This window comes from Megalobrama amblycephala, linkage group LG1, assembly GCF_018812025.1.
Source record: "Megalobrama amblycephala isolate DHTTF-2021 linkage group LG1, ASM1881202v1, whole genome shotgun sequence".
Classification (NCBI taxonomy): domain Eukaryota; kingdom Metazoa; phylum Chordata; class Actinopteri; order Cypriniformes; family Xenocyprididae; genus Megalobrama; species Megalobrama amblycephala.
The window spans coordinates 69,322,947-69,347,796 of NC_063044.1; the positions used below are offsets into that span (position 1 = coordinate 69,322,947).

Genomic DNA, 24,850 nt, shown 5'->3' on the forward strand with positions numbered 1-24,850 from the left:
AATCAAGACGTGCAAGGTTGAAAAAGTTGCCATCGCTCCTAGTGTGGATGAAGACACCATCTTCTAAATGACTGAAGTAGTGGCACAGCAGCAGGGAGAAGAAGATGCCGAAGAGTGTTGGGGCGAGGACACAGCCTTGCTTCACACTGCTTCGGATCAGGAAAGGTTCTGAAGATGAGCCATCGTACTGGACCTTACCTTTCTTTTCATCATGGAAGGATGTGACCATCTTCAGACGCTTGGGGGGACATCCGATCCTGTGCAGTAGAGTGACGAGGCCTTCTACTGCATTGGTCAGGTTAATAAAGGCGATGCTGTCTCTGGATAGACACGTTCAGTCAGCACACTGGCGAAGCCCTTCCCCACAATGCTCAGCAAGGAGATGCTGTGATAGTTGTTACAGTCACTGTGGTCTCCTTTGTTCTTGTAGAGCGTAATGATGTTGGCATCTCGCATGTCCTGAGGAACTGTTCCCTCCTCCCAACACTGAAGTAAGAGTTCATGGAAGTGGTCGAGGAGAACACTCTTCTTGCCAGCCTTGACCTCTGGGGGAATGCCGTCACTGCCTGGAGCTTTGTCACATGCTAAAAAGTCAATGGCCTTGCTGAGCTTGTCCACAGTGGGCAAGGCATTCAGTTCGTCCATCACGGGCAAGGAGGTGGTGCTTTCCATTACAGTGTCAGTGATGACGTTCTCCCTTGAGTTCTTGTTCTTAAAACAAGAAAGGAATAATTATGATTTGTGGAAATCAAAAACAAGATATTTAATGAATATCTAGAATAATAAATGATAAAAATGAAATATAATATAGCCTATTGTATGAAATAAAATAAGACTTACATGCATCAAATATACAAAAGAAGCCATGTTGAATTGTGGCAGGTGAATAGTTTTCTGCAGTAAATATGTTCTCACTTGCAAAAATGTGGTTTCTATATGGGTCATTTTTAACCCATGTGTGTAAAATTGATGTAGAAATAATAATAAAAAATGTTTGTTTATAAATTATGAAAGGAAAAATAAACAATAATCAAATAAATTTAAAGATTCAGCAAACAAATATTGATATTTGGATATTTGAAGGTTTATTTTTCTTTGTTTAAACCAGGACTCATCTATTATCCAGTCTGACATGTTTTGAATCTGAATAATCCTGTAAATCTCTTTTCCTCCTCTGTCTCTGAACTCACAGGGATCACACCATGTCTGGAGTCATGTCAGGTTAGTGTCATATTTAATGTAAATCAGATTTTATTAATTCACTTGATGTTAAAGGTGCACTCAGTGATTTATGTTCATGTTTCTTCCTGACTACATCATTTGTCAAATATGCTTTTCTTTACTTTAGATGTGGACAGAATTACTGACTGCACCTTTAAATAAGTGTCAGAAACACATTTAGTGTAGATCTGAGTAAATGATCTGTCTTATCGTGAACACAGAAGTCAATAAAGTCTAGTATTTACGATTAGCATTAGTCAGCCCTTTTAAATTTGCTTTGATGTCAGGTGCTCTGGCTCCCGGCAAACATGTGACTATGGTGGCTGGTGTCTCTATTTTCACGTTCCGTGTAATAGAATCGCCAATAACTAAGGCACTTTCAACAGGATTCGCAGTTGGTGCGTCACTGAGTGGGGAGAACCTGTTTGATGTTCTTACTGGAACCCGAAGAGTGGTGTTTTCCGCGGCTAGGCCGCCTCACCGTAACCCAAGTGCCCTGCTGCGCGGGCTCTACAGCCGGAACCGAACAATGTACAGAGTTCACTAAGCTAGTTGCATCCAAAGCGGTATCTGAAGCCACTGCATTCTTACTATCCTCGATTAAAGTTTGGATGCGTGTCTCTAATTCTGAGATTCTCTCTGTCAGCCTGACTATTTCCCTACATTTATGACATGTAAATCCCTTGTCACTGACCGAGAGAGCTATGCTGAACATGAGACAAACTGAACACGATATAATACTGGGAGAGGATGACATGACTCACCGTGTTTGTAGACTGATCCGACTTACCACAGCTGTTTGATGGAGCGCGTGAGAGACTGCCCAGCCAACATGTCTATGTGGGCCCCATGTGGGTTTTTGATGGGCTGTCACTTGGGCCCTGCATGGGCAACCCAAGTGGGGCCCATAGAGTTTTGTCCATTGGCTCCACACAGACCCCATGTGTGTTAGCCCATAGGAGCACATGATGGGTCCATAGTGGGCTCTAAGTGGGGCTCTTTTGTGTGTTCATTACAGGGGCCCACATGGGTCACATATGGGTTCTAATAAATGGGGCCAATGTGGGCCACATACAGAACCCTTATGGGACCCAGAAGGGTAATAACACTGGACCCACAAATGGCCCCTCTATGGGGTTTTTGTGGGACCACAGTGGGTGAGAACTGGGCCCCATTTATATTTCTTTTTTATTCCTGTAGGTGAAATGAAGGTGCTTTAATGTGCTCATTTGCAAAATAAATTTATGTTTTAGTAAACCTGTACCTGACTTAATATAATTTAAATTACATGAGAAAATATTTGTACTGTGAAGAAAAAGAATTTCAACTCAGAATTTGAAAAACCACCTTTTTATTGATCATAAGAAGAAAAATAAAAGTACAATAAAACAGGATAAGAGCATTGAAAATTCTTCAGTCCATCACTCCTGGGTTGGGGCAGACCCATCAGCTTCATATCTAAAGAACAATAATGAGGGAAAAAACAGAAAAGGCAATTATTTTAAAATACCATAAAATCATTAACAGGAGCACTCTCTTAAAAAGCATGCATGATTATGATCAAGCCATGCCAGTGCTTTATATTTCTGTCCAAATGGTTAAAGTAACACTTAAAGGGAGATTTCTACTACTGAAAGGAATATGAACGAGTTTATTAATTTAATTTAACTTTCAAAAGCTGTTTTTATTATACATTACAACTGTTAACTTTTAACTATTTTTGAATACAAAGTAATGTGCACGTGTATTATTTTTTTATGTATTCATATCTTGTAACACGTGTGTGTGGAAATTGCTGCGTTATGACTGTGGAACTTTTGTGGATGTTTAAAATTGTGCAAAACCATCTCGCACCCTGCTGAGGCCCTGTTATAAAACATACAAACAGTATTGCTTTAATTTAACATGAATAGTTAGCATGTTACAAACCCACATGGGGCCCACATGCATGTTGGCTGGGTAGAATTTAGATTAAGAAAAGAAAAAAAAAAAAAAAAAAAATTGTGACCCATATGGGACCCTCAAATTAACAATGTGGGAAACCTAACTGGGCCCCAAAATGTATTCAAAATGGGGCCCACATTCAGCCCATCAATGTGCCCACTCTGAACCCATGCCCAGATGATGCCCGTATAGCCCAGTTAAAACCCATGTGGGGCCCACATGGACATGTTGGCTGGGTGATGACAAGTTAACAAGCTAGTGAGATGCAAACACGTTGTAACAGCGATTTAGATTCAGAGATTACATGCTAACAAAGTCAGATTAATGTGGTAGGCAATATTATATAAAAGGTAATAATAATATAAGCAACAATGAATAAAAGTAAGAGATTCAAAACAAAGCTATACGGAGTTACAGATGCAAACCACTCTGAGCAGCGAGGCAGATAGGAGCAATCGAGCAGAACAGGATGTGCTAATCTCAATATAATGCATAAACAACCTGCATTACCATAGCAACCTGGAATTATCAGAAATGCATAGACCAGGTGTCTCCATACTCGGTCCTGGAGGGCCACCATCAGCTCCAGAGTTCAGCTCCAACCCCATATTAAACACTCCTGAACAGCTTATCAATATCTAATATTTAATCAACATATCTAATTAGGCATACTAGATAATAACAAACTTCATTTGAATGGCAACATCGCATTTTAAAATGGTAATATATAATAGAGGCCACATCATGAGGATGATGTTACCTTGAAAAAATGATCTTGTGGCCATGACAAAACTAAGTGAACTGAACATGTCCCCTCCCACAGCTAATAAACTCTGTAATATCTAAAATATCTGTAACACCACATCCTGATCATCTGACAAACAGTCCCACAAGTACTATGTTATATACTAGAGTTATAATAAAGTTATCAGCAGCAGGTCATGTGACTTAAGTTAAGTTAAAGGAAATTACGTTTCTATGTGGTAAAACTGTTAAAATGAGGAGACTCCATGAGCAGGACTGAGAAACACTTCTGTGATTCTGTTGAAAACATGTTAAAACATGTCTTATTCTGAACCCAGAATCACATGAGATGAATCCTGTACTGAATGAACAAAACCAAGAGACTCAGCTGGATTCAGTGGTTTCACAAACATGATCAACAATCAGACAAAAACACTCCTGAAACAGTGATTTAAGAGTTCAATATCATACAAATTGAAACTGAGACTCTTCAAGATCAACAGAGAGAAAAATCAGTGTTATAATTTTTATTGTAAGAATCGATTGAGGTTTGAGTCTCAGTTCAGGATCAGGATGTCAGTAAATGTTCAGTTCAGGGTCTCTTACACCCTTCAGAATCACTGAGATCAAAACTCCCCTGAGTTTTTGTTACCCTCCTACCTCTTCCTCTTGTACTTCCTCTTTAAATCTTATCTATGGCCCGCCCATAAGAAGAATGACATTTTAGTTCTTACAGCTCTGTCAACTGCTCTCTATAAAGTTGCTTTCATTGGATGTGTATTCGAAAGAAGTACATGTTTTGTTCATATCATGCTTATATGATTCTATCATCTTGTTTCTTGTCTTTAGTGTGAGAATTTGAGTTTCAAGCTGTTTAAGCGAGTCCAGAGCAAATCCAGCCGTCTATAATTCACACATTTATTACTGCAAGTTTGTGTATTACATTATGATTATTTAAATTATATTAATTTGTTTACCAGCATATAGGGTTTTTGCTTGTGTATAAACCTCTTAGTCAGTATTTTATGGCATGTTTTTGACTGTTGTTTCTGCTTATGCACAGTAATGCACCATTAGAAAATGGAGATCTGTCTAATCGTCTTATTTAAATGTTTACTGCTGTTGATCTTATGTATAGTGTATTTATTTCAGTTGTGATTTATTATGTATATGTATTTGTTTAGACACCCCACATGTGCCATATGTATGTGAGAGCGTGCATAATAAATGGAGCATCAGTTGAGTACCGACCTCTGGCTTTGTCCGTTCTTACCGACACCCCCTGGTGATCACAAACCAAAACAACAATTCCAGTGCAGTTCTTTAAAAACTATTCAACATGGTCCTTCGAGCCAGATTGTGTGTGATTGCCCTGGAATAAGATATCCAGAGCCAGTGAAATGACAGTCTGATCCTGATATCCACAGCAGACGGGTACCAAGGTCCCCACATCACTTGGTGGATTACTAGGTAAAATACAAAGGCTTCCAGCACACATACCCCTCCTGTTTCCAGACTGCAACTCGTACACCACCACAGAGAGTCAGAAATGCAAGGTGCACTTAATCAGTCAGAGGGAGCTGCCGAGATGACACCCCTCACCTGATGGCAGGAGTTGGAGCAAGAGAAGAAAATTACTGGAGATGGCCAAAAGATGGCCGCCATACCAGAGTCTTCAGAGGATGCAGCACTGACCATTATGACCACAGCCATTTTATGTGTGTGGGCTGCACACACATCTGCTCCAGCCCCAGACCAGCGTCCAGAGGGGACTCCATCCCCTGTCCAGTGTCCAAAGACGGCTGCCACATCAGAGCCTTGCCAAACCATGCCGGAGTGTTGCCACACCATGGTTGTCACGCCACGGCTGTCAAAGCGCCATTACGTCACGAAAGTGCAGACTCAGAAGAAGACTGTGAGGGGTTTAGGGTGCCATTTGGGATTCAGCCAATAGATGTTTTTAAAAATACAAACCATTATTTTTAGGGATGCACCGATACCAAGCTCATGTACTCGTACTCATAAAAATACCACCGATACCTCACGTGACGTAACTGACATAATTGTCTGTAAACAGAGACACCGGCAGCAGCAGCAGAAACAATGCATGCGTCTCAATCAGCCCCCTAGTTCAATAGTCAGGGCACTGATCAGGGAATCGGCCATATTCCTTTACATGATATACTGATTCATGAGCTAGGGAGCTGATTGAGATGCAGGGAATGTCAGCTTCAGGGGTGTGGAAATACTTCAAAATAATGATGACACACACATTGCTAACTGCATGCTTTAAATTACAATTCGTTATCGATTGGTGAAGGCGGGATAGGCGGAATCGCGCTGAATGACAGACCAGAAGCGCGCTCTCTCTCTTTTGTTTGCGCGCGATCAGTTCTCCTCGCGCATGAATGGTCAAATGCACACATAGTTGTCAAAATGTCCATCGTGTGGAGTATCTCACGTAAATACAATCGATTATGGCTTAAGTGGATGTAAACATTTAGGTGAAAACAGGATATGTGTCAGTATCCATGGATTCCTTCTTAAAGGGACAGTAGCCTATATTTGTCATTAATGTTAATACAACAACAAAATGTGTTAAATAAATGTATACATGGTAAATAAACCTACTGTATCTGAAAAACACATTTGTTTAATTTGTATCTCTATAGTATTTGTTGTATTGTTTGTAATTTGTTTATAAATTGTGTTTTTATATAACAACAATTATATACATATTGGTAATTATGCCCTTTGAAGGTTATTTGACACTGTGAAATTTCTGTTCTTTAAGTTTGTGACAAGCACATAAAAAAATTATTACTTTTTTCATTAGAGTAATAATAACGAATAAGGTGATGGGATGGATTCTGGAATCCACTGCTGCTTAAATATATATTTTTATTAATCAACATTTATATTTCTGTTAAATTATTTGAATGACTTCTTCAATGTATGTTAAAGCATCTGTTTTCCTCTGTACCGCTCACTGAGAGAAAAGAACATGTTATCACTATGTTTTGGGAAAGTTTCCTGCTCAGAGCAGAGCTCAGATCAACTTCAACCTTGAAATAGCTGCAAATCATGTGTATCTGTGTATGTGTGCTAGTGTTCTGTGTGCAGGTCCCTTTGTTACTGGTGGACAACTAGCACTCTGCTAGACCAGCAGACGTCATGTCATGAACCCAAAAGAACAGCCGGTACCTAAATCCAGGGTCCCCCTCGTCATCTTCGTGACGAAGGGAGATACGCTTCTGACAATCTGTCCATGTGTGGAAGATTACCAAATTTGTCTATTTTTCTTAGCCAATCAGAATCATTCAACCTGAAGTAATGACAGTTGACACTGTTAGAGTATAATTATTGTGAAAATGTGAATGTACGCAGAGAGCGGCCTACGAACCTGAAGCTGGCTTCTGCTGATGAAACTGCAAACTATTCTTCATTAAGTTTTTCTTCAATTTATTAATTATTTTTTTAAACTTTTACTTTATTCAAAATATCTGGTCTCAAGGGTCCTAAACTGTTTATACCCAAAAAAGGAAATAACAAAGCTGTCCTACATTCATTAGTCTCACTGTGTTGTGCTTGGAAAACTGCAACATCACCAAAAAAGAAAAAGAGAGAGAGAAAAATTAATAAATGTTTCGGTTTATAATAAATGTATACAGTTTTCTTAGTCACGATACTGCAACTTGCTAAGCCAGTTGATAGACAAAATCAAAAAATCCCACATGATGTGCAACATGCTCCTTTCATGGTCCTTTAGTTTGAATCTATCCTGATGCAGATTTGTGGAAATATGGACTCCAATAATCTACTGGTCATAATGATTTCAGAAGAATCCAGAGTAAATCAAATATAACTTTTTATTTGCCAAGTAAAAATGTATCATGCCAATTACATAGTTGGACAATTAGAAGCCAATTCATAAATAATAAATGCATAACATCAATTACTCAAAGAAATGCATATACACACAGAGGTGTGTGAGTGTCTTCAGACATTCAACCATCTCTGCATGGGATCTCTGGCTACAGAAAATCCCCCATGACTGCTTTGCACTTTTCCTTATATACCAGGTTTTGGGGGGACAGGAGTGGGTTTTCGCAACACCACCCAGAAAGAGGACAGAATTCTCCTTAGTTTTCAATCTTCTTCATAATACTAGTGAATGCTGTGAAATTGAGACCATTTTGCAATCACATTTGAAATGATGCCAAACATGAAAGAATAAAACAATAGATACACAAGAGTACATTATACATAGAATATGGCTTCCTGGAGAACTTTCAGTGACTAGTGTCAGGGGGGAGGAGGGTTTGTGTGTGTGTGTGTGTGTGTATGGGGAGTGGGAGTGGGGGTGGGGGGGTGCATCCTGTAGACGCGTGAGGACAGTTTAGGGCAAGGCATTGTCCTATGCCATTTCTTTGAGATCTTCTCTCCAGATGAGTTGTATTGCTTTATTGCAGGGCACTTGATCTCAGTTTCTGTCTGAGCAGAAAAATCAAGTCTTACAGTCTTAGTCTTGTGTTATGTGAAAGATACTCTGTATTTATAGTACTTTTCAGCTTAAAGACAGTAAACAGATTATAGCTTAGCAATTACACTTAAGTTTGTGAATTAATTGTGAATATATTTCTCTCTATATATTACCTATATAGATCTGAAATCAATCTCACAAATGTCTCTGGAATAAACAGGGATTCATGCTTTCAATGGCAATCACAATGTGTCATATTTGTCTATTAATTCATAAATGCTATTCTAAGATTATTTGGTCCCACTTTATATTAAGTGGCCTTAACTACTATGTACTTACATCAAAAAATAAGTACAATGTACTTATTGGGTTCATATTGAATTGCAAAACACTTTTGCTGATATTGAGGTGGATACGGGAAAGCTTTGGTGGTATGGGTAGGTTTAAGGGTAGAGGTAAGGGTTAAGGGATGGGTCAACAGTGTAATTATGAATGTAATTACAGAAATTAATTACAGATGTAATTACATGCAGGTGTTTTTAAAATATAAGTACAATGTAAAAACATGTATGTACACAATAAGTGCATTGTATCAAATGATTAATTTAATTTTAAGTAGGCTACATAGTAGTTAAGGCCACTTAATATAAAGTGGGTCCGATTATTTTAATCTCTGTTTATTGTCCCTAGTCATGCCTCATTCTCAGTTTGTCTTGTTCACTCATTGAATGAATAGGCCTATGGGAAAAGAGCCATGAACATGAAGCCAATCCGTTCACAAAACCTTCTCCCAATCTTGCGTCTGTACATGGCTTTTATACATGTGAAGGGGTGGTGTAGCAACTGTCTAGTGAGAATATACTGTCATGATATAGGAATGTGGTTTCATATAGAAAAACAAGTCTAAATATGGTCAACTTCCGGTCAAGTAACTATTCTTCCCAGAGCATTCTTTCCTAGCCTTGGCTGCTTTCCAAGAAACACACACACAATATACATAGCGTACATTAAAAACAGATGTGTGATGAAACAGCATTAGGCAAGGCAAGGCAAGGCAATTTTATTTGTATAGTACATTTCATACACAATGGTAATTCAAAGTGCTTTACATAAAGAAGAATAAAAATAGAACATAAGGAATAGAAATAACAGTAAAAACAGAGAATTGTTTTTTGTTTTTGTTGTCCATCAGAGTGGATCTAAACGTATCTATCCCTCAGAGCGGATCTTACTGGATCTTCCTCACACGTCAGGACCGCTGTCTAGCTCTAGCTATTAAGGCACTTCGAACTGATAAACAAAGTTTCAATCACCCCTTTTGCCAGGACACCTCAAACTGTGCCACACAGCCCCAATCCCCCTTCCGGAGATATCTTATCTATGCAACACAGTTCAAATTTCCCCTTTGGAAATTTCCCCCTTTGGAAAGTGTCCTGACTGTAATCCAGAGATATCTTAACCATGCACCACAGCTCAAATTTCCCCATGGTTAATCCAAATTTACCAAATTTTAACTTAATCAAAAATGCTTTCTTCCTAATTCTCCCAGCTCTTTCAACCAGACAGCAATATTTAAAATGCATTAAGAGTCAGAAATAACAAGATGATACATAAAATATATAAAATACATTAAAAATGAAATAAAAACAGGAAAGGAATTAAAAGAATAAAAAAGATAATATGTATTAAAAAAAATGCAAACAGTTCGGACATAGCACAGTGCTCAATCAGCAAATGCATAGATAAAAAGATGTGTTTTGAGTCTGGATTTGAATGTGGCTACTGTTGGATCATCTGATCTGTTCTGGAAGCTGGTTCAGCTGCGGCTGGCATAACAGTTAAAAGAAGACTCTCCTTGCTTTGAGTGAACCCTTGGTATTTCTAAGTGACATGATCCTGATGGTCTAAGTGATCTGTTATGTTTATATTCTATGAGCATATCTGCAATGAATTGAGGTCCTAGGCCATTGAGTGATTTATAAACAAGTAACAGTACTTTAAAATCAATTCTAAATGCAACTGGAAGCCAGTGCAAGGACCTGAGGACTGGTGTGATGTGTTCATGTTTTCTGGTTCTGCTCAGAATCCTGGCAGCAGCGTTCTGTACGAGCTGCAGCTGTCTTATGGTCTTTTTGGGAAGGCCAGTGAGGAAGGCCAGTTTGGGAAGGCCAGTGCTTTCATCACCCGGCTGGTGATGAAAGCATGAACAAGTTTCTCTCAAGTCTTGACTGGAGACAAAGCATCTAATTCTTGAAATATTTTTGAGATGATAATATGCTGATTTAGTTATTGTCTTTACATGGCTACTGAAACTCAGGTCTGACTCCAAAATCACACCAAGATTCCTGACTTTATTTTTAGTTGTTTGACCCCTAGAGTGAAGGTACATGTTCACTTTGAGAACTTCATCTTTGTTTTCAAACGCAATGACTTCAGTTTTGTCTTTGTTTAACTGAAGGATGTTTTGACACATCCAGTTTTTAATTTCATCAATGCATTGGCACAGGGAGTCAATGGGGCTGTAGTTGTTAGGTGATAGGGCGAGGTAGATCTGGGTGTCATCTGCATAGCTGTGACAATTTGGTTCTTTCTCATTATTTGGCTCAGTGGCAGCATATATAGGTTGAACAGGAGGGGTGCAAGTATTGAACCCTGAGGGACTCCGCATGTCATGGATGTCCACTCAGACTTATGGTCACCGATACTCACATAATAACCTCTCCCTTCTAAGTATGACCTGAACCATTTAAGGACCATCCCAGAAAGCCCAACCAAGTTTTCCAGCCTGTCAAGAAGTATGTTGTGATTGACAGTGTCAAACGCAGCACTGAGGTCGAGCAGAACCAGCACTGATAATTTACCTGAATCTGCGTTTAGGCGAAATTCATTTATTATCTTTATGAGTGCTGTCTCTGTGCTGTGATGTGGTCGGAAACCAGATTGAAAGTTGTCAAAGTATCCATTCAAGCTTAAGAATTTGTTCAGCTGATTAAAAACAACTTTTCAATGATCTTGGAGGAAGGAAGATTTGAGATTGGTCTGTAGTTGCTCAATATGGTGTTATCCAGATTTTTCTTTTTCAGGAGGGGCTTAACAACTGCAGTTTTCCGGGATTTTGGAAAAGTCCCAGAGAGAAGTGAGGCATTTACCACTTCTAGGAGATCTGCTTCTAAACAGTTAAACACACTTTTGAAAAAAGATGTGGGAAGTGTGTCAAGGGCGCAGGTTGATGTTTTACGGTGCTGTACTGTTTCTTCCAAAATGTTACCATCAATTGCTTCGAAAACAGACATAATAGCTACTTTCTGAGGTTGTAATCTGATCTGTTTTACCCCAGTGCAGCTCAAGGATGTGCTGATCGCCTTTCTGATATTATTAATTTTCTCAGAGAAGAAGGAAGCAAACTCACAGCATTTGCTGTCTGAGAGTTTTTCACTGGGAATCTGACTTGGGGGGTTTGTTAGTCTCTCTACAGTAGCAAAAAGAGTGCGGGTGTTGTTTAAGTTTCTGTTTATAATATTTGAGAAGAAGGTCTGTCTAGCTTTCCCTAGTTCCACATTGAAAGCATGAAGGATATCTTTATAGATGTTATAGTGGATTTCAAGTTTTGTCTTTCGCCACATGCGCTCAGCTTTTCTGCATTGTCTTTTCATATTTTGCACTGCTGTTGAGTTTCTCCATGGTGCTTTTTGTCTGCCACTCTTCTTCCTGACTTTCACAGGAGCAATGTTATCAATAACATTCTGTACTTTTGAGGTAAAAGAATCAAGGAGAAAATCAACAGAGTCTGCAGATATGCTTGGTGTTAAAGATATCGCCTTCATAAACAGTACACTAGTATTCTCATTTAAGCATCGCTTTTTGACCGAGATAGATCTAGCTTCAACAGTCGGAGAGATCAATATATCAAAGAAAATACAGAAATGATCAGATAGTGCTACATCCTTAATGACAACGGATGAAATGTTTAGACCCTTACTGATAATTAAATCTAGAGTGTGTCCACGATTGTGTGTGGGTCCATGTACATGCTGAGACAAATCAAAAGTATTCAAAACTGTTAGAATTCTGAATTCTTTAGAATTCAAACTCTGAGGAAATTGCTGATAACAGTTCTGTAAAGTCTTCCACAAATGCTAGAGAGTATTTTGGAGGCCTGTAAATAACTATAAGTAGAATGCGAGGAGCACCTTTTAACACAATACCCAAATATTCAAAAGACATGTAATCACCAAATGATACTTGCTTGCATTGATAGACATCTTTAAATAGAGCAGCTACACCTCCACCTCTCCTAACAGCTCTGCAGACACTCATAAAAGTAAAGTTAGGAGGGGCTGTTTCATTCAGGATTGTTGAACTGCAACTGTCTTCAAGCCATGTTTCATTTAGAAGCATAAAATCTTGATTGTTTGTGGTTATTAAGTCATTGACTAGAAATGATATATTTTTAAGTGAACGGATGTTTAAAAGTGCTAACTTAACAGTCTTACTTTCTGTTTCTACAGTAATCTTAGTTTGACTTGTAATAGGCATCAGATTAAATGGGTTTGCCAACCGGTTTGAGAAGGCCTTTGGCTTTCTATCACGCAATAGAACAGAAATAGAGAAAGCAACAGGCACACTGGGTTCCCGCTTGTTCTGTAAACATTTGATAAAGTCACTGTTATCATAGCGGGGACCCGACACACACTGAGAGCTGTTATCAGTTGTTTTTGGTTCACCTAGAACAGATGGAGGAGGGTGAGGGCCCTGGCGTTGTGGCAGGGGCCAAAGAGCTCTTGCAGGAGGAGGGGGAGGGCGAGCTGGGCCCACAGGCTTTGGTGGTTGTGGGGCTTGACGTTTTTTTGTTGATATCTGGGGGCTCGCAGAAAAAGAGTGGGAGAGTTTGGTTCCAGCATAGACCAGTTCCTCCATTTTCTCTGAGAAGCACAGAAGAGGGGATGATGGAGAAAAGAATAACGTGTCCAGTGAGAGAGGCTGTTGCTCTGGTGTTACAGGAGGCTGTAATATGTTGTCCTGGCTTCCCTGGCTGTTTTCCCGAAAGTCGTCCTTGGGTGCTGAATCTTGGAGCAGTTCTAACACGTCACTGTCTCTCGGTGAGCTCTGTGGGCAGGGCTCAGTCAGGATTGTGTGTGTGAGCAGTGGTTGTTGTGGCTGCATGGTGTTATCGTTGTCCTTGTGGGATGTGTCAGCCGCATGTCCATTCAGCTGCTGAAATGAAGTCCTGTGGTCAGTTGTATTCTGTCCAGGTGTGTTTGTGCCATTTAGATTTAGTGGATTTGCACACAGTGCTGAAGAATGATGGAGGGAGAAGTAGATATTGTCCTTTAGCACTCTTGAGCCCAGTTTGTTTGGGTGCAGGCCATCATGTGTGAACAACTGTCTCAGACTCCAGAACAGATTGAAGTTCAGTCCCTTTAAGTTGCAGGTTTTTTTGCAGCCATGTGTTTAGCCCAAGCAACCGTGTAAATCTATTTGTTCCTCTTGCTGGGAGTGGTCCACTGATGAGCGACTGAACTTTTAGTCTTCTAAGCATTTCAAAAAGTTCATTGAAATCCCTTTTAAGGAGTTCTGACTGCTCCTTCCGAATATCATTCTTCCCCACATGAATGATTAGTCGATTTGCAGTCTTATATTTCATCAGACCAGGAGAGCGAAAACAGGGAGAGACAGGGAAAGAAAAGTCAGGCTGATAAGATTATCTTACAGCTATGTCTTTGGGTTGTTTGAAAACCTATGAAAACCTTAAATCTTTAGCATATGGACCGAACTACAGATATTGAGAACACAGAGATAAAGAATCAATAAACTAGATTACATCAGACTTTTCTTGAGAGGGTCACATGAGCAAGACAGACAAACAAACAAAACTTAAATAGACTTTCCTGTAGCTCAGTGGTTAGAGCTGGCACTAGCAATGCCAAGGTCATGGGTTTGATCCCAGGGATTGCACATACTCAGATACAAATGTATAGTATAATGCAATGTAAGTCGCTTTGGATAAATGCATAAATGTAAATGTAAAAATAGTCTAACCAACAAGGACAAACTAAATGCAGGTGCAAAATATTGCCTATTGTTGGTCTGAATGTTTCTATTGTTATCCTCATTTGTCAGTTGTCTGTATAAAAGTGTCTGCTAAATGATTAATGTACAAATATAAATTATAACTGACTAACTAAACAGAACAGGAAACAAAAACAAACAACCAACAGAATATCTAAATTTGACTAATGCCCCGTTTACACGTACATGGTTATTTTAAAAAACCGAGACATTTCCCTTCGTTTGTGCCCTTCGTTTACACGCAAATGGAAAATTCGCCTCTGAAAATGAGTCTTTCTAAAAACTCCGGCCAGAGTGGAGATTTTGAAAATCTTCGTTTGCACGTTTGCATGTATAAACTGAGACAAACGGGTGTTTAGGCAGCCAACGTCACAGTATGCGCCAGAGCTCGCACCTACGTCAAAAGTGCGACCTATGTTTACATGTGATCATGGAAGCGTTCAGAGTAGCAGTCACATTTATGTTGGTGCAAACTCTTCTCGTGTGTTTGCATTTGCAAATACAGCTGCTCTATTATGCCAGTTTGGAGTTCAGGAGATTGTCTTGACCAGGACCACACCCCTAAATGCATTGAAGCAACTGTCATGTGATTGGTTGATTAGATAATTGCTTTAATGAGAAACTGAACAGGTGTTCCTAATAATCCTTTAGGTGAGTGTATATATATATATATATATATATATATATATATATATATATATATATATATATATATATATATATATATATGATTATTATTTTTACATATATATGATTATTATTTTTAATGATTTTTTTTATTACTGATAATATACTGACATTAAATTTAAATTCACTAATTCGTGATATGTTATTTCATGCTTTAACAGTTGAATTTTCAACTTCCATGTTGTAACTAAGCAGTAATGATGTTATTATTATGTCACTTACTTTTTAACTATGACATTCAGTCCTGCATTAACACTGTATTTCAGTAAGTTACATTAAAGGCTTCCTGATCACCTCATTTGACGCAGACCATTTCACATAAATTTTAAATTGATTATTAAAATCTATCTGCGTACACATGACATATTAAAGGGTTACTTCAGGATTTAGCATTAAGCTTTGTATTAGTAGAATACCACTAGTATTTTCGAATTACCGTGCTTTCCCCCTTCATATCAGCCCGAGATGAGAGATTTATGCATTTTTATTCTGTAAAAAAGCCTCCGATGACGCAAAAATCGTCATTTTGCGTCATCGGAGGCTTTTTTGGCCAGAGGCTTAAAACTACAACCAGTAATAGCAGGTAGTTCCGCATTTTTTCACCAACGCCCATACATATGCGCGTTTGAGGTTACTCACGGACATAGATCAAAGATTTTATCAAAAGTGGGTGTCAATTATATTTTTAATCTTACAGTAATTAACATTATTTTGTTATAGTCTGCACTACATCAGTGGTTCATCTCGCAAATTTATCGGTCTCTGCAGTCATCTCAACCAATACAGCAACAGGCTTTTGTGGTAACGTTAGCATAAATACTTTAATAACAGTCAACTTATATGCAACTTATATGTAATTGTCTATCTAACGTTACTTTGCTAAGTTTGCAGTTTCACTGCTACCTACAACACTACATATAGGCTACTGTGTTATCAGAAATAGAGGCTAGTATCAGCGAGTCTTACCTCTAGGCGAATACGCTTAGGCCGTGTGTCCACCAGAGCGTTTTTAGCCAGCTGAAAACGCTTGGCGCTCTGCTTAAAACGCCCGTCTGTGAGCGCTTGAGAGCGCTTCTGCAGCGCAGCGTTTTTTTCCGTTGAGGCGCTTTGTTGCTATGATACGGAATATCCACGGCACTGTTTACTTGTAAATGATTTTGCAGGAATTTGTTTCAGCCTTAGGCCGTGTGTCAATTTAGCACCATTTCGCTGTAAATGTAGGAACTAACTCACGATTTATAGAATTAATATGTAACAAAGCAAGCCCAGTTGTTTGAATTTTCCTGGGTAATGCCGCCTGTAACCGATAGGCGTGGTTTGGGCGTGGCCTCGCAAGGGCAGCAAAACAAGTGCATTCTGGGAGTTGTTGTCTTTCATCCACATTAGTCAAAAATACATTTTCTGCCTTTTCTCAGTCTAGAAAGCTCCAAATTCAAAAATAATTTCACATTTCTACTACATAAATGACCAATTTTAAATACACATTCATCTTTCCAGGGGTGAAGTACCCCTTTAAGAGAGCAAGAGAGAATGAGAATACATAAAGGTGTGCGTTTTTGTGTTGTGAAGTCAAACGTGTGTATGTGCGTCCATGGGTGGGCGTGGGGGATATGGGTGAAAAGAAATCTGATTGGCTAGTTTAGTTTCATCTTTTTTTCTAACATGAAAAGTGACGTTACAGATAGTTAATGTTTAAAAACAGGCTCAAAATGAGTAAACGCTCTCTAAAACAGCTACATTTTTGCAAACGTTTGCAAAAAGGCCTAAAACTATTGAGTAGGGATGGAGAAATGAAGCCTCTTAAATCTTTGAAGCTTTTCTCTAATGTTTCAGAAAGGTTTTTGGTTTCAAAGCACCAAGAGTGCCGAAAACAGTGCCATCTTGTGGCAGGTCTGTGCGTACCCTGAGATAAATTCCTGCAGGCGCCTCTGCAGACCACCATTTAAAACTGAAAGTAAAGAATACAAGTAAACCCGCGGACATTTCGCGAACATGAGCGAGCTCCCGTCAGCGGAACATCTACATTTGTGATTATTTATAGCTAAAGAACATAATCGTTTTAGTGTAATGTAGCATTTGAAGATGCACCAGACGAACTGTGTTTTGGTGTCAGTCCTGCTGATGATCGCTGATGGTATGTACAGGCTATTATTAGCGCTCTCTCTCTCTTCAACAAAACTATTGGGCACGACTGCCCTTCGTCGTGCTGCTTTATAAGACTTAATGCGGTCTTTAAAGTCGTAAAAGTGACTGACAAATGGCTGACTGGAAACAATAATATAATAAATATAAATAACATATTCGGATATTTAAATAAAGGTGACTTGACTTGTTGAAAATGTTGTTTACTACATTATCTGGATGCTGTTCTCCATTTTTGATATGGTGTCTAATGAATGTTCTGTGGTGTTTATATTTTGACTGATGTGTGTTTCATTTGAAAGCATTGTTTGGTTTTGAGAACAGGTGAAATTGTTTGATTTTTCTGAGTCAGGGGTTTTGTGAATGTAGTTTGAAGATTTGGTTTTGTGTTTAACATTGTGTTTTGGCAATTGTGAAAAACTGTAAAATCTAAATTTGCTGTTTTTGCCACCCTCCCACGTCGGGTTGTTTTGTAATTTTATCTTGTCCAACCAGACAGGGTAGATTTAATATAAAAAGTTTTTTTTTTTTTTTTTTTTTTTTTTTGTAATTAGTCACACTAAATTAACTAGTTAAAGAAATAGTTCTAATATTAACACATACAGCCTGCTTTATTATTGGTTTATTTTTTTAAATTTATTTATTTTTGCATGTCCTGATTGACAGATGTCTCGTCCAATCAGCATTAAGTTGTAACAAAATGTACACTATATTGCCAAAAGTTTTGGGACGTCTGCCTTTACATGACATGAACTTTAATGACATCCCATTCTTAATCAGTAGGGTTTAATATGGAGCTGGCCCACCCTTTGCAGCTATTACATGCTGCGTTCACACCACCTCGTATTTACCGGAATCTTGAGATGACAACACGTGACATTATTCAGAGTCATTCATGTCCTTGGACTGGGAATTATGCGTTTCCATGGCACCACTATCAACAGGTATGAATCTACAGAGGTCAGGTGGTACAGCGTCCACATGGTACACCTGGGAGCTTTCAGAAATCTCCCAACTCACAAGCTGTAATTATGAGCTCTACAAGGACATGAATGCTATTTACAAGCTAGAATCTCATGACTACAGGAATTACGAGGCCGCGTGAACACACCTACAGCCTCAAATCTTCTGGGAAGGCTTTCCACAAGGTTTAGGAGTGTGTTTATGGGAATTTTTGACCGTTCTTCTAGAAGCTCATTTGTGAGGTCAGGCAGTGATGTTGGTGAGAAGGCCTGGCTCGCAGTCTGCGCTCTAATTCACCCCAAAGGTGTTTTATCGGGTTGAGGTCAGGACTCTGTGCAGGCCAGTCAAGTTCCTCCACACCAAACTCGCTTATCCTTGTCTTTATGGACCTTGCTTTATGTACTGGTGTGCAGTCATGTTGGAACAGGAAGGAATGTTGAAGCATTAAGAGTTCCTTTCATGGAACTAAGGGTCAAGCCCAACTCCTGAAAAACAACCCAGGGTTCGAAATGAGGGGGGTCTGGGGGGGTCCCGGACCCTGTGCCCTACCATCACCAATAAATAAATTACTTTTAGAGCACAAAATTGTTTATAAGAGAACAAATTTCTTCAATGAGAGTCACTTAATTTTGCTCTCAGAATATGCATTTAAATGTAAAATGTACAAAATTTTCCTCGGGGGTTCCCCCGGACCCCCCTAGAGGAACCGATGTCCACCCACCACAGTTTCACAAAATCCTGTGGGAAACACTGACATATTACATTATTACGTTAATTTGACCATCGCCCACTATAGATCATAATCTATAAAGGTGAGAATTAAGATATTTCATGATAATTCAGTTTGAAAAAATAAATAAATAAATAACTTGTGCCCCCTCAAAAATAATGAGTGCATGACACCCCTGAAAGAGACTGTTTATTAATTATATAATAAACAGGGGGGGGGGGGGGGGACCTTCAGAACCTTTAATAATTAAATTTTAGGGGACCCCCCAAGAGTCCTAAGTCATTTCGAACCCTGAAACAACCCCACACCATAGTCCCTCTCCACCAAAATTTACATTTGGCACAATGCAGTCAGGCAAGTACCATTCTCCTGGCAACCACCAAACCCAGACTCGTCCATCGGTGTGCTTTACACCACTACATCTGACGCATTGCATTGCACTTGGTGATGTAAGGCTTGGATGCAGCTGCTCGGCCATGGAAACTCATTCCATGAAGCTCTCTACGCACTGTTCTTGAGCTAATCTGAAGGCCACATGAAGTTTGGAAGTCTGTAGCTATTGACTCTGCAGAAAGTTGGAGACTTCTGCGCACTGTGCGCCTAAGCATGCGCTGACCCCACTCTGTGATTTTATGTGGCCTACCACTTTATGACTGAGTTGCTATTGGTCCCAATTGCTTTCACTTTGTTATGATACCACTAACAGTTAACCTATGTGCCGCGTCACCCCCCTGGGTGGTTTCTACCGCGACCACGTAACACTATCTTGGTCACGAGCCACTTCCTCTATTCATATTACTCAACTCTTGTAAAAGGTTTACCTTTATAGATTCAGGAGGAGTCAGGTAAGCATATATAGTATTTTCTTCTTAGATTATATTATCTCAGGGTCTACTTCTGATCACTACCATACCTCCTAGACCTACAGTTCAGATATCAACCAAGCCTATGGTGGGTGGGGTGGGTTATTCTCCAGTTCAGTGCACCACAGCTGGCTCTTCGCCCTCAGAGGACAGCTGTGCCTGCTAATGCACTCCCACGGCCCACTCTGTTGCGACTGGTTGACAACCTTGACCGACTTTGTAAAGTCCGTCGGGATATCTTTATAAAAATCTATCTTTTTCAGACAGTCATTTCTGATACCCCAAAAGGATTCTCTCTCTACAACAATAAACAGACTGAGATTATCAGAGTTTGAGGGCAGTCCTCATTCTCATTGTATTATTTCTTGCAAAGGCAAAAGCTAAATACACACTCTATGCCAGCTTAGCTGGAAGTTCCATGGGCCAGATAAATAATTACATTTTAAAGCTTACCTTCTTCTCTACTTAGTATATGTTCTCTCTAAGAAAATCAGGTGTCGTCTTTGATCTTCTGAGGATTGTGGTCTGGCGTCATATGCTCTTTCTTTCTTCAGCAAAACTACACAACAACTACTACTGGCCCCTGCATTTATATTCTCTTTTGACGCACTTTATCTCTTCATTTACACACATGTGGTTTCTTCTTGCGTTAACATATTACCTGCATGTGTCAATTGCTGTGTTACTTGTCTATCACCATTTTTTTACTTGTGTCAATGCATTTCCTATTTGCGTCAATGGCTTAAGCAATACACCCATTTGGTCCCACTTTATATTAAGTGGCCTTAACTACTATGTACTTACATCAAAAAATAAGTACAGTGTACTTATTGGGTACATATTGAATTGCAAAACACTTTTGCTGCTATTGAGGTGGATACGGGTAAGGTTAGGGAAAGCTTTGGTGGTATGGGTAGATTTAAGGGTAGGGGTAAGGGTTAAGGGATGGGTCAACAGTGTAATTATAAATGTAATTACAGAAATTAATTACAGATGTAGTTACATGCAGGTGTTTTTAAAATATAAGTACAATGTAAAAACATGTATGTACACAATAAGTGCATTGTATCAAATGATTAATTGATATGTAAGTACATAGTAGTTAAGGCCACTTAATATAAAGTGGGACCACACATTTTTTTTATTATACATTTTTTATGTATAATAAAACTTTTATTATACATAGAAATAAAAGAAATAAAACTTTTAAAAGACATTTGGATTGAGTTTGTTTCTTACACCGTCAGTCTGGTGATTTGTTTATTTTTGCCACAACAACATTTTTATCAGATTTCTACCTTGATAGACATTTATTTCCTAACTGTCTTCATTTTTGTCAGTTACACACAACAATGCTTCTCTCCCCCAGAACACTCCATTTCTCTTGACACTGTGGAATATTTAGTAGTGAGGAAATATCACAAATGGACTTATTGCACAGGTGGCAACCTATCACGGTACCACACTTTAATTCACTGAGCTCCTGAGAGCGACCCATTCTTTCACAAATGTTTGTAGAATTCTGCATGCCTAGTTGCTTGATTTTATACACCTGTGGCCATGGAAGTGATTGGAACACCTCAATTCAATGATTTGGAGGGGTGTCCAAATACTTTTAACTTTTCCATTTTGTCTATCTTGTTTTGTTTTCTGAATTGTTATTTTCTTTACTCTGGTAGATTTTCCCCTACGCACCTGACTTAAGTCGACCCACATGTCCCAGACACCTATAAATTTATACTCTAGTAAGTGTAGTTCAATACCTGTTCGAGTCAGTTGACATGTCAACCTTTTTGAACACTATCACTTATCAGAATAATATCTCTAGTTATCCTCCATTAAGCACTATCACTTGAGAATATAAGTAAGATCTCTAGTGTCCAGCCTGTTGTGCAGTGATAATTAGACAGACTCCAGACATTTCCTTTGAATATACTTTAATAACAGCCTGAGCACCTCGTATCAATCACAGAAAACAATTCCCATCAACAAAAGGAGTACAACAGTTTTTATAGAAGAGGAGCATGGCAAAAGTGACATGATTTATTACATAATTTTTATCCACTATGATTGGTTCTTCATATGTATAATTCAGCAAACCCTTCTGTTGTAAAAGCAAATCTGGGCCCGTATGTATAAAACTTCTCAGAAAAGCTCTTAAGAAAAATTCTTATTAAAAACCTTTATAAAGAAGCTAAAAGCAACGTTCAGCATAGTTTAAGACTGATTCTTAAAGGGGGTATCACACACAGTTTCTGCCAATCTCATGTCAATCTTGAGTACCTATAGAGTAGTAGTGCATCCTTCATATGGCCGAAAAGTCTTTAGTTTTATCATATTTATAAAAGATACATACATTGTACCGAGTCTTTCCGCAAACAACCGAGTGCCTGGAGGCGTGTCATGTGAGCGAAGCTAAAGAGTGACGAGCTGTCACAAGCACGCGCAGCTTTTGTGTAGAGGTCGGCTGCAAGCTAATGTATTGTTTACATTATATGCACTCAGGCACCTATTGCCAACAAAACAGACATTTGAAGCAGTTTTACTCACCACGTGCTGTTCCGATTCATAACTGTGACCGCTCCATCTTTCAGTTTCAAATGATCTGTAAATCCAGCGTGGAACTGGGCCTTGTTTATGAAACCGTAAGCGCCAATTCTGAGGGCTCGAGCAGCCACGGAAAAACACAAGATATTCTCCATTAATTTTAACCAATAAAAAAGTGATTGCACCTATCAGTTTCTATGGTGATTTTAATAACAAATATCGAGAGCACATCAATGTATTGCGTGAAAACAAAACTCTCAGCTCCACTTAACGCTGGGTTCTTTGGGAAGCAAGGTTATCTTTCCCTCACAACCAAAAACACACTTCTTTGGTGACATAGTAGATTTCGTGAAGTCCTGTGACCTGTGCAGTGCTGCCGACGACTTCCGTAAAGCCGAACGCGCATTGATGGGCATGCTCTTGCTCTCTCTCTGGTCAACCTGTGCACTTGCGCACTTGCGGGAGAAGTACCCGTACAAGGAATTCCACCCCCGATTACGTCACTCAGGCCCATACTCGGCCCATAAAGATTTTAACATCCACATAGAAAATGCAGAATCCAATATGGCAAAAGAAATCCTAACAGTTTTGAATACTTTTGATCTGACTCAGCATGTACATGGACCCACACACAATCGTGGACACACTCTAGATTTAATTATCAGTAAGGGTCTAAACATTTCATCCGTTGTCATTAAGGATGTAGTGCTATCTGATCATTTCTGTATTTTCTTTGATTTATTGATCTCTCCGACTGTTGAAGCTAGATCTATCTCGGTCAAAAAGCAATGCTTTAATGAGAATACTAGTGTACTGTTTATGAAGGCGATATCTTTAACACCAAGCATACCTGCAGACTCTGTTTATTTTCTCCTTGATTCTTTTAACTCAAAAGTACAGAATGTTATTGATAACATTGCTCCTGTGAAAGTCAGGAAGAAGTGTGGCAGACAAAAAGCACCATGGAGAAACTCAGCAGCAGTGCAAAATATGAAAAGACAATGCAGAAAAGCTGAGCGCATGTGGCGAAAGACAAAACTTGAAATCCATTATAACATCTATAAAGATATCCTTCATGCTTTCAATGTGGAACTAGGGAAAGCTAGACAGACCTTCTTCTCAAATATTATAAACAGAAACTTAAACAACACCCGCACTCTTTTTGCTACTGTAGAGAGACTAACAAACCCCCCAAGTCAGATTCCCAGTGAAACGCTATCAGACAGCAAATGCTGTGAGTTTGCTTCCTTCTTCTCTGAGAAAATTAATAATATCAGAAAGGCGATCAGCACATCCTTGAGCTGCACTGGGGTAAAACAGATCAGATTACAACCTCAGAAAGTAGCTATTATGTCTGTTTTCGAAGCAATTGATGGTAAAATTTTGGAAGAAACAGTACAGCACCGTAAAACATCAACCTGCGCCCTTGACACACTTCCCACATCTTTTTTCAAAAGTGTGTTTAACTGTTTAGAAGCAGATCTCCTAGAAGTGGTAAATGCCTCACTTCTCTCTGGGACTTTTCCAAAATCCCTGAAAACTGCAGTTGTTAAGCCCCTCCTGAAAAAGAGAAATCTGGATAACACCATATTGAGCAACTACAGGCCAATCTCAAATCTTCCTTTCATAGGCAAGATCATTGAAAAAGTTGTTTTTAATCAGCTGAACAAGTTCTTAAGCTTGAATGGATACTTTGACAACTTTCAATCTGGTTTCCGACCGCATCACAGCACAGAGACAGCACTCATAAAGATAATAAATGAATTTCGCCTAAACACAGATTCAGGTAAATTATCAGTGCTGGTTCTACTTGACCTCAGTGCTGCGTTTGACACTGTTGATCACAACATTCTTTTTGACAGGCTGGAAAACTGGATTGGGCTTTCTGGGATGGTTCTTAAATGGTTCAGGTCATACTTAGAAGGGAGAGGTTATTATGTGAGTATCGGTGACCATAAGTCTGAGTGGACATCCATGACATGCGGAGTCCCTCAAGGTTCAATACTTGCACCCCTCCTGTTCAACCTATATATGCTGCCACTGAGCCAAATAATGAGAAAGAACCAAATTGCATATCACAGCTATGCAGATGACACCCAGATCTACCTCGCCCTATCACCTAACGACTACAGCCCCATTGACTCCCTGTGCCAATGCATTGATGAAATTAAAAACTGGATGTGCCTAAACTTCCTTCAGTTAAACAAAGACAAAACTGAAGTCATTGCATTTGGAAACAAAGATGAAGTTCTCAAAGTGAACACATTCCTTCATGCTAGGGGTCAAACAACTAAAAATCAAGTCAGGAATCTTGGTGTGATTTTGGAGTCAGACCTGAGTTTCAATACCCATGTAAAGACAATAACTAAATCAGCATATTATCATCTCAAAAATATTTCAAGAATTAGATGCTTTGTCTCCAGTCAAGACTTAGAGAAAGTTGTTCATGCTTTCATC

At 39.1% G+C, this 24,850-nt stretch overlaps 1 protein-coding gene and 1 pseudogene across 4 annotated transcripts in view; both read left to right on the plus strand.

Moving 5' to 3' along the window:
* Positions 1-5,159, plus strand: part of LOC125276422 — a 39,637-nt pseudogene extending 34,478 nt beyond the window's left edge.
* Positions 5,160-17,052: 11,893 nt separating this feature from the next.
* The window catches only part of LOC125246482, a 42,770-nt gene continuing 34,972 nt past the window's right edge, over positions 17,053-24,850 (plus strand). The window contains exon 1 of one of the 4 annotated variants that reach the window (XM_048157469.1): positions 17,053-17,282. In XM_048157469.1, the coding sequence (XP_048013426.1) occupies positions 17,231-17,282 (52 nt within the window). In that variant the 5' untranslated portion in view covers positions 17,053-17,230. The remainder of the gene's footprint in view (positions 17,283-24,850) is intronic. The other 3 variants (XM_048157467.1, XM_048157466.1, XM_048157468.1) reach the window with 3 other exon arrangements.